Below are 9,982 nucleotides of genomic sequence, written 5' to 3' on the forward strand. Positions count from 1 at the left end.
AAAATAGCCATTCTAGCAAGTATGAGGTGGTATCTGATTGTGATTTTTTTTTCTTTTTTTTTTTTTTTTATTAATGTTATGATGGATTACAAGCTTGTGAAATTTCAGTTGTACATTTTTGTTAGTCATGTTGTGGGTACACCACTTCCCCCTCCGTACCCTCCCCCCACCCCCCCTTTTCCCTGGTAACCACCGATCAGATCTCCTTCTCAATATACTAATTTCCACCTATGAGTGGAGTCATATAGAGTTCGTCTTTCTCTGACTGACTTATTTCGCTTAACATAATGCCCTCGAGGTCCATCCACATTGTTGTGAATGGGCCAATTTCGTCTTTTTTTATGGCTGAGTAGTATTCCATTGTGTATATATACCACATCTTCTTTATCCAATCATCAGTTTCTGGGCATGTAGGCTGGTTCCACGTCTTGGCTATTGTAAATAATGCTGCGATGAACATAGGGGTGCAACGGACTCTTGAGATATCTGATATCAGGTTCTTAGGATAGATACCCAGTAATGGGATGGCTGGGTCATAGGGTATTTCTATTTTTAACTTTTTGAGAAATCTCCATACTGTTTTCCATAGTGGCTGTACCAGTTTGCATTCCCACCAACAGTGTATGAGGGTTCCTCTTTCTCCACAACCTCTCCAACATTTGTCGTTCTTGGTTTTGGATGTTTTTGCCAATCTAACGGGGGTAAGGTGATATCTTAGTGTAGTTTTGATTTGCATTTCCCTGATGATTAGCGATGATGAACATCTTTTCATGTGTCTATTGGCCATATTCATATCTTCTTTTGAGAAATGTCTGTTCATGTCCTCTGCCCATTTTTTGATCGGGTTGTTTGTTTTTTTGTTGTTAAGCAGTGTGAGTTCTTTGTATATTATGGAGATTAACCCTTTGTCGGATAAGTGGCTTGTAAATATTTTTTCCCAATTAGTGAGCTGTTTTTTTGTTTCAATTCTGTTTTCCCTTGCCTTGAAGAAGCTCTTTAGTCTGATGAAGTCCCATTTGTTTATTCTTTCTATTGTTTCCCTCAACTGAGGAGTTACAGTGTCCGAAAAGATTCTTTTGAAACTGATGTCAAAGAGTGTACTGCCTATATTCTCTTCCAAAAGACTTATTGTCTCAGGCCTAATCTTTAGGTCTTTGATCCATTTTGAGTTTATTTTGGTGTGTGGTGAAAAAGAATGGTCGATTTTCAATCTTTTGCATGTGGCTGTCCAGTTTTCCCAGCACCATTTGTTGAAGAGACTTTCTTTTCTCCATTGTAGGCCCTCTGCTCCTTTGTCGAAGATTAGCTGTCCATAGATGTGTGGTTTTATCTCTGGGCTTTCAATTCTGTTCCATTGATCTGTGGACCTGTTTTTGTACCAGTACCATGCTGTTTTGATCACTGTAGCTTTGTAGTATGTTTTGAAATCGGGGATTGTGATTCTGCCAGCTTTGTTTTTCTTGCTCAAGATTGCTTTAGCAATTCGTGGTCTTTTGTTCCCCCATATGAATTTTAGGATTGTTTGTTCAATTTCTGTGAAGAATGTTCTGGGGATTCTGATTGGGATAGCATTGAATCTGTATATTGCTTTAGGTAGTATGGACATTTTAACTATGTTTATTCTTCCAATCCATGTGCAAGGAATGTCTTTCCATCTCTTTATGTCATCGTCAATTTCTTTCAAGAAAGTCTTGTAGTTTTCATTGTATAGATCCTTCACTTCCTTGGTTAAGTTTATCCCAAGGTATTTTATTCTTTTCGTTGCGATTGTGAATGGGATAGAGTTCTTGAGTTCTTTTTCTGTTAGTTTATTGTTAGTGTATAGAAATGCTACTGATTTATGCACGTTAATTTTATACCCTGCTACTTTGCTGTAGTTGTTGATTATTTCTAATAGTTTTTCTGTGGATTCTTTGGGGTTTTCTATGTATAAGATCATGTCGTCTGCAAACAACGCGAGTTTTACTTCTTCGTTACCTATTTGGATTCCTTTTATTTTTTTTTCCTGCCGAATTGCTCTGGCCAGCACCTCCAGTACTATGTTGAATAGGAGTGGTGAAAGTGGGCACCCTTGTCTTGTTCCTGTCCTCAGAGGGATGGCTTTCAGCTTTTGTCCATTGAGTATGATGTTGGCTGTGGGTCTATCATATATGGCCTTTATTATGTTGAGGTACTTTCCTTCTATACCCATTTTACTGAGGGTTTTTATCATAAATGGGTGTTGGATCTTGTCGAATGCTTTCTCTGCGTCTATTGAGATGATCATGTGGTTTTTCTTTTTCATTTTGTTGATGTAGTGTATCACGTTGATTGACTTGCGGATGTTGAACCATCCCTGTGTCCCTGGTATAAATCCCACTTGATCATGGTGTATAATCTTTTTGATGTATTGCTGTAATCGGTTTGCCAAAATTTTGTTGAGGATTTTTGCATCTATGTTCATCAGTGATATCGGCCTGTAGTTCTCCTTCTTTGTGTTGTCCTTGTCAGGTTTGGGGATCAGAGTGATGTTGGCTTCATAGAATGTGTTAGGGAGTTCTCCATCTTTCTCAATTTTCTGGAACAGTTTGAGGAGAATAGGTATTAAGTCTTCTTTGAATGTTTGGTAGAATTCTCCAGAGAAGCCGTCTGGTCCTGGACTCTTGTTTTTGGGGAAGTTTTTGATTACCGTTTCTATTTCCTTGCTTGTGATTGGTCTATTCAGATTCTCCATTTCTTCCTGATTCAGTTTGGGGAGATTGTAGGAGTCTAGGAATTTGTCCATTTCTTCCAAGTTGTTCAATTTGTTGGCATATAGTTTTTCATAGTATTCTCTTATGATCTCTTGTATTTCATTGGTATCTGTTGTGATTTCTCCTCTGTCATTCCTGATTTTGTTAATTTGTGCTTTCTCTCCTTTTCTTGGTGAGTCTGGCTAGGGGTTTGTCAATTTTGTTAATTCTTTTGAAGAACCAACTCTTTGTTTCATTGATCCTTTCTATTGTCTTTTTTGTTTCAATATCGTTTATTTCTGCTCTTATTTTTATTATTTCCCTCCTTCTACTGACTCTGGGCTTTGTTTGTTCTTCTTTTTCTAGTTCTGTTAGGTGTCGTTTGAGGTTGCTTACGTGAGCTTTTTCTTGTTTAGTGAGGTGAGCCTGTATTGCGATGAATTTCCCTCTTAGGACTGCTTTTGCTGCATCCCAAATGATTTGGTATGTCGTGTTCTCATTTTCATTTGTCTCCAGATAATATTTGATTTCTTCTTTAATTTCTTCAATGATCCATTGTTTGTTCAGAAGCGTGTTGTTTAGTCTCCACATTTTTGCACCTTTCTCTGCTTTTTTCTTGTAGTTGATTTCTAGTTTAATAGCGTTATGATCAGAAAAGATGCTTGATATTATTTCAACTCTCTTTTATTTATTGATGTTTGCTTTGGTTCCCAAAATATGGTCAATCCTTGAGAATGTTCCATGTGCACTTGAGAAGAATGTGTAACCTGCTGTTTTTGGATGAAGTGTTCTATATATATCTATTAAGTCCATCTGGTCTAATTTTTCATTTAATTCTATTATTTCCTTGTTGATTTTCTGTCTGGATGTTCTGTCCATTGGTGTTAATGGTGTGTTGAGGTCCCCTACTATTATTGTATTGTTGTTGATGTCTTCTTTTAGTTCTATTAAGAGTTGCTTTACAAATTTTGGTGCTCCTGTGTTGGGTGCGTATATATTTATAAGTGTTATGTCTTCTTGGTGGAGAGTCCCTTTTATCATTATATACTGTCCCTCTTTATCTTTCTTTATCTGTTTTGCTTTGAAATCTACCTTGTCTGATATTAGTATAGCGACACCTGCTTTCTTTTGTTCATTATTAGCTTGGAGTATTGTTCTCCATCCCTTCACTCTGAGTCTGTGTTTGTCTTTGGGGCTGAGGTGTGTTTCCTGGAGGCAGCATATTGTTGGATCTTGTTCTTTGATCCATCCTGCCACTCTGTGTCTTTTGATTGGGGAGTTCAATCCATTTACATTTAGAGTGATTATTGAGATGTGGGGGCCTACCACTCCCATTTTGTGTCTTGTTTTCCGTTTTTTTTCAGTTTCCTTTGTTTCTCGTCCCATGGTTTAATCTGTTCTGATGTAGAGCTGCTACTCTCTGTTGTTGTCCTTCTACTTATCTCCTCTGCTCTTGGTTTTGTAGCCCCTTTCCTTGAAGATGGGTTTTTGAGACATTAGTCACCCATCTTCCAATTTGCTGGCTAATCTAACCTAATTAAACTTCCTTTCTCGCCTCTAACTCCTTGTGATTAATTGGCTCAGATTGTGGCAAGCAGAGCGAGCCCATTGCTTGGTATCAGTTATATTCTGTCAATGTGTGAATAACAGATATCAATGAAATGGAAATCATACATCTAGAGCAGGAGATCAAAAAGCTTATAAAATACTGAAGTAACTGACTAATTTCTGATGATTTGAAACAAAGAAATAAAGGGGAGAATTCACAAATAATCAGAAATGGAAAGGGGACATCCTTACAGACCTGTAGATGGTAAATTAATAATGAGAAGATATTATGAAATTGTTTTTTGCCAATACACTTGAAAGCTAATATGAAATAAATTCCTAGAAAAAGTAGAAAATCTGAATAGGCTATAACAAAATGTAATCAGAGGTGAAAAATCTGCCCTGAAGAAAAGTGGAAGCCCAGATGCTCTGTCAGGAACATTCTCCTACATATTCAAGTGTTGACACCAGTAATCAATCCACAGACAAGAAAGGTAAGGGGATATTTGTTGAGCCAGCTGAGGACCAGCCTGGAAGTACAATCTTCACCAGGGAAGAAAGCACTTTGGAGAAGTGTGATTTATAGCATAATTACATACTGGTTCAGAACAAAGAACATACGTCAGGCACGACAGGAATATACTTTTTTTCTCAAAGCCACAAGGAGATGTTTTGCTGCAGTTTAGCACATACACGGCAGGTCAGCTTGACCTTGGTTTACTGGGAAGCAAAGCTTATCTTCAAAGAAGTACCGGCATTGGAGAAGGCAGACATTCATCGCTAGCTTTAAAGAGGGCATTCTTTGCTTTAGGAAAATGTTTGAAGCAAATGTACACTGCGTGTTTGGGGGGCCATAAGTCAGGCTGCTCTGGGAAAAACAAGTTTTAGGCAGAATCAGGTTTAAGCCAGGTTGGCTTCCCCATTGTGGACAAATTTTTCAGATCCCTCTCCTTGGTCTCACAGGAGAATCTAGCAAGCAAACTGCATAGGCTTTGAGTCAGGACAATAAAATCCACGCTGTGCTGTGAAGCAGCTGAGCCGGACATCTTCAGCCTGTGTCACAATGACCTTGCAACCCCACATCTCATGACGGAAGACGCCAGCTGGACAGGTCCACAACAGGAAAGATAAAGGAAACCTCGCTCTCACATTTCCCAGCTGCATGTCTTAGAGACTGAGGGATGAATTAATGACCCTGGTCCTTGCTCCCTCCACACATAGCTAACATCAGCCTCTGAACTTGTCTGATGTATAACCAAGAAATTCTTGCTTATATTACCGTCAATGTATAATCTAGAGAAAAACCAGGTGTACCCTATCCCTTTTTTTGACATATATGAAATCTAGTTTAGGGTTTTTTTCCCTTTCCTCTCCCCTAAAAGGACACTGTTTTGTAAAAGAGATGTAAGCTGCACTAAACTCATATACCTCGGAGCAGTTCCATCAGAGCGCTCTGTTAACTGTTTTCCTGGGGTTTGAACTCCTCATGCTGATTATTGAATGAACTCCTTCCCTAATATCACTCAATTTCAGTTGACACCATATACCTCCATATGTGAAAACATTATTTTCATCACGAGGAAGAAATACTTCCAGTCTTCTGCAGACATCCCACTCATTTTATGAAACTGACATAACTTAGCTACCAAAACCTGATCAATACAGCATGCAGAGGAAAATTATGTCAACCGCTCTCATTCATATAGATACACGATTCCTAATAAAATATTAGCAAATCACAGCCAGCAGTATATAAAAAGTTTAATACATTGGTACAAAGGAAAAACTCTTCTTTCCCTTTACAAAACACACAATACTCTGAACACTTCTGTACTCTGGTTACCAAATGCCTGGGAGTTTTTCTCTCTCCAAAGGCGGCGCCCAGCGCCTTGAAGGCGGCGTACACGACCTGGCGCTTGCAGCCCCAGCGCTGAGCCACACACGCACCTGCGCGGCCTCACCAGCGCCTCCACCACCAGCCGCCAGGGGTCCTCGGCGCCCGCGCCCCGCCGGTGCTGCAGGTACGCGAAGAGGCTCTGCGCCACCAGGTCCGCCGACAGGAAGGCCCCGGCGAGGCCCAAGGCCAGGAGGCCATAGCGATCGGAGGCCAGCGGCACGCCTGCGGCGTAGGCCCAGGTCATGAGGCCCAGGATGAGCAGCGCGAAGGCGATGGTCAGCACCCGCCGGACCAGGCCAGAGCAGTGGCGCGCTGCAGGGCTGGGCTTGGGGACGTCCTGCTGGGAGCGCAGAGAGGGGAGAGCAAGGGAAAAGAGTGCTGAAATCGTCCTGGGGAAGGGAAGACCTCCTGGGTGTTTTTTCCCAAGGGGAGGGTAACATCCCCTTTTTGTAGAGAACATCGCTTAACTACTGCAAAGTCATTTTCATCAATGAAAAAAATTGTGGCAAACAGTTATTGAGGCATAATGCCTGATTATATTGATTCTAATAGACTTTTTTCACATTTTTAACAGCTCTTAAATCTATGAGGATTACCCTCAACGGAGTGTCACAGTTTAGCAGGGTCCCTCCCTTTCTTTGTGGCACATGAAATAATGATTCATCTCACAATCAATGGTTTCTTAGAGTCGAGACGATAACAGTAATAATCATATCCGTCTAAAAGAATAATGCAGTATGGTATGTACCAGGCGCTGCTCTAAGCCTTTTAGGAACTAACAGTTTAGTCCTCACAACAGCCCTATGAGGTCGGTACTATTATCATCATCCCCGTTTTACGGATGAGGCAGCTGAGTCACACACAGGCACAGCGACCCGGCCAAGGTCACACCTGGAAAGTAAAGGGGCCGGGATTTGAACTGTCTCTCCTGTTACAGATGAGGAAACTGAGGCACAGGAAGTGTATTCCTTTGCTGGAGGTCACTTAGCCTGGCTCCATGGTCCTCCTCTGTGCTAAACGGCCTCCTAGGTCACCGGTTCCCACCTCATGGGCTTGTTATGAGTCAAATGAGCCATTAAGCTAAAGATCCGTGTTGTGCAGTGCAGGAGTCACCGGCCACATGTGGCTATTGGGCACCTGAAATGCAGCCAGTGTGACTGAGGAGCTGACTTTTAAATTTTATTTAATTTAAACTGATTTAAATATATACACTGATACTCAGTTATTGGAAAGCTTTTAAGTATGTTTGGAACAAGTGGGATCTATGAAGTTTCTTTTCAACTATAAATTTTACAAGATCTAAATACAGATTAAGTAGCGCAGGCCAGGTGGCGCAGCGGTTAAGTTCGCACGTTCCGCTTCCCAGTGGCCCAGGGTTCGCAGGTTTGGATCCTGGGTGTGGACATGGCACCGCTTGGCACGCCATGCTGTGGTAGGCACCCCACGTATAAAGTAGAGGAAGATGGGCACGATGTTAGCTGAGGGCCAGGCTTCCTCAGCGAAAAAGAGGAGGACTGGCAGTAGTTAGCTCGGGGCTAATCTTCCTCAAAAAAACCCAAAACAAAAGAAAACAAAAATAAATAAATAAATACAGATTGAGTGTTTCCAAGGAAAATGCAGCATCTGCGTGAGATGTGCTTATACGTCTGGAATTTGAAGCCTGAGTACGAAAAAGAAGGTAAAATATCTCATTAATATTTCTGTATTGATTACAGATTGAAATGATAATTTTTTTGATATAGAGCAGAGGTTGACACACTCTGGCCCCAAGGGCCAAATGCCTGCCACCTTTTCACCATGACCTGCAAGCTAAGAATGTTTTTTATTTATTTATTTATTTTTTTTGCTGAAGAAGATTCACCCTGAGCTACCATCTGTTGCCACTCGTTCCCTTTTTGTATGTGAGCCACTGCCAGAGCATGGCCACTGCCAGATGAGTGGTGTAGGATTCTGCCCAGGAAGCGAAGCCAAGCCACCACAGCAGAGCATGCTGAACTTAACCACTAGGCCACAGGGGCTGGCCCTTACATTTTTAAATGGTTGAAAAAAAGTCAAAAGAAGAAGAATATTTTGCAGCACATGAAAATTAATTATATAAAATTCAAATTTCAGTGCCCTTAAGTCAAACTTTTTTGGCACACAACCATGATCAGCTGTTCACATGTTGTCTATGACTGATTTCACATTACACCAAAGCTCAGTGGTTGCAACAGAGACCGTATGACCTGCAAAACCTCAAATATTGACTATCTGGCCTGGTAAGAAAAAGTTTGCCAGTCCCTGTTACATGGGGTTAAATAAAACATATTAATAAAATTAATTTCACCTGTTTCTTTTTACTTTTTAAAATGTGGCTACTAAAGAATTTTAGATTATGGATGTGGCTCACGCTATGTTTCTCTAGGACGGAACTAAGGTAGAGCTTTTAGCCTGGTGACAGTAATCACTCAATATTAATAATTATTATTATTTCTTCTGGAATCTTCCTTCTCTGTCCCTTTGCCCCAAACCGGGCCCTGCCTGAGTTTCTGGGGGTGGCCCAGTTCATGCTGGGGAGAACGGAGATAGGTGGGCATCCAGAGGGTTCTAATCTCAGCAACACGCACAAACACACGTGTATCAGCCATGGACACAGCCCCCACCCAGGTATAGTCACACGTGATGAGGGACACACAGAATGTGCCCACATAGGACAACACCCACGTTCTAGAAGACGACCCTAGACACCTGCCCTCAAGTAGCACTTAGGGATCCTGAGACCCGCCCCTCTGACAGCCACACAGGTGGACTTGGGCACACACACCTTTCGGCAGGAAGGAGCAACTCTGGGAGATGCCCACAAGGCAACAGACACACAGACACCCACCCGTGGGTCTGGAACAACGGGGCAGAGTTTGAGAAGAAATAGTAACAGTTGAGATTGAACTGTATGAAATTGCCATTTTTACAGGTCAAAAGTGAGCAGATATCGTCGATTTCATTTGGTTCAACCTAAGATTTGTTGAACACATAAAAGGAGAAATCCAGACCCACGTGTCAGGCAAGTCCTGCTCTCCCTCTGGCCCTCTCTCCCCATCCCTGGCACACACACACACACACACACACGGATTTACAGCAAGATAAACATGGACATGTCACATCTCACATTCGTATAGGCGGGATGGCCATCCACACACAGCCTCACGTGGTCACTGTCCCACACAGATACTCGCTGTCACCCACATGAGCACACACGGGAAATCTCTCACACACAGTCTCCCCACACACGTTGTCACAGACGTGGGGCTCCCCCACAGGGCCGCAGTCACACGCACACACCTGTCTCATGGCTGCGGGTCCGCCGGCTCTCTCCCTCCGCTCCCGTCCCAGTCTCTCTGTGCCCTGTGCCCGGAGAGCTGGGGGATCCTTTGAAGACCAGCGCAGGCGGGGGCGGGAGCAGGGCCTGACGTCAGGGCTGAGCTGGGCCAGGGGCTGTGAGGTCACGGCCGAGCCGGGCAGCTCCACCCGCTTCCCGCCATCAGCCCCCATCCCCCGCGCCCAGAGGGGCCTCCCTTCCCTCTCCTCCTAGGTCCCCCCATCGCTCCCCTCATCCCCGTCTCTCCCCGCCGTTTCTTCCTCTCTCTCTCTTGCTCTGTGCTTCTCTCCCATTTTCTCATCTCTCTTATCCTGTGTCTGTATTTCTCTCCGTCCCTTTCTTTCTTCCTCGTCTCTCCCCGCTTCTCGCCCACCCCAGTCGCCCCACATACGGCCTCTCCCGACAGCCGCTGGCAGACTGTCCCCCAGGGGCTTGTCTGGGCAAACGGCAGATGGAATAAGATGCACATAC

At 43.0% G+C, this 9,982-nt stretch overlaps 1 protein-coding gene across 1 annotated transcript; it reads right to left on the bottom strand.

The window, feature by feature from the left end:
- Nucleotides 1–6,058: 6,058 nt before the first annotated feature.
- On the bottom strand, nucleotides 6,059–9,684 carry LOC124250314 (uncharacterized). The gene is made up of 2 exons (XM_046682121.1): nucleotides 9,475–9,684; nucleotides 6,059–6,493 (listed from the first exon to the last, which is right to left on the bottom strand). The coding sequence occupies exons 1-2, from the start codon at nucleotides 9,682–9,684 to the stop codon at nucleotides 6,059–6,061; spliced, it is 645 nt and encodes a 214-aa protein (XP_046538077.1).
- Nucleotides 9,685–9,982: the final 298 nt, after the last annotated feature.

Source organism: Equus quagga, chromosome 13, assembly GCF_021613505.1.
Source record: "Equus quagga isolate Etosha38 chromosome 13, UCLA_HA_Equagga_1.0, whole genome shotgun sequence".
Lineage (NCBI taxonomy): Eukaryota > Metazoa > Chordata > Mammalia > Perissodactyla > Equidae > Equus > Equus quagga.

Excerpts from the sequence above, each read along its gene's own strand:
- LOC124250314 (XM_046682121.1), bottom strand. The coding sequence starts at position 9,684 with ATGGGGGCTGATGGCGGGAAGCGGGTGGAGCTGCCCGGCTCGGCCGTG. Across the intron at positions 6,494-9,474 it reads GACCCGCAGCCATGAGACAG|GACGTCCCCAAGCCCAGCCC; the intron begins GTGTGTGCGTGT and ends CGCTCCCAGCAG.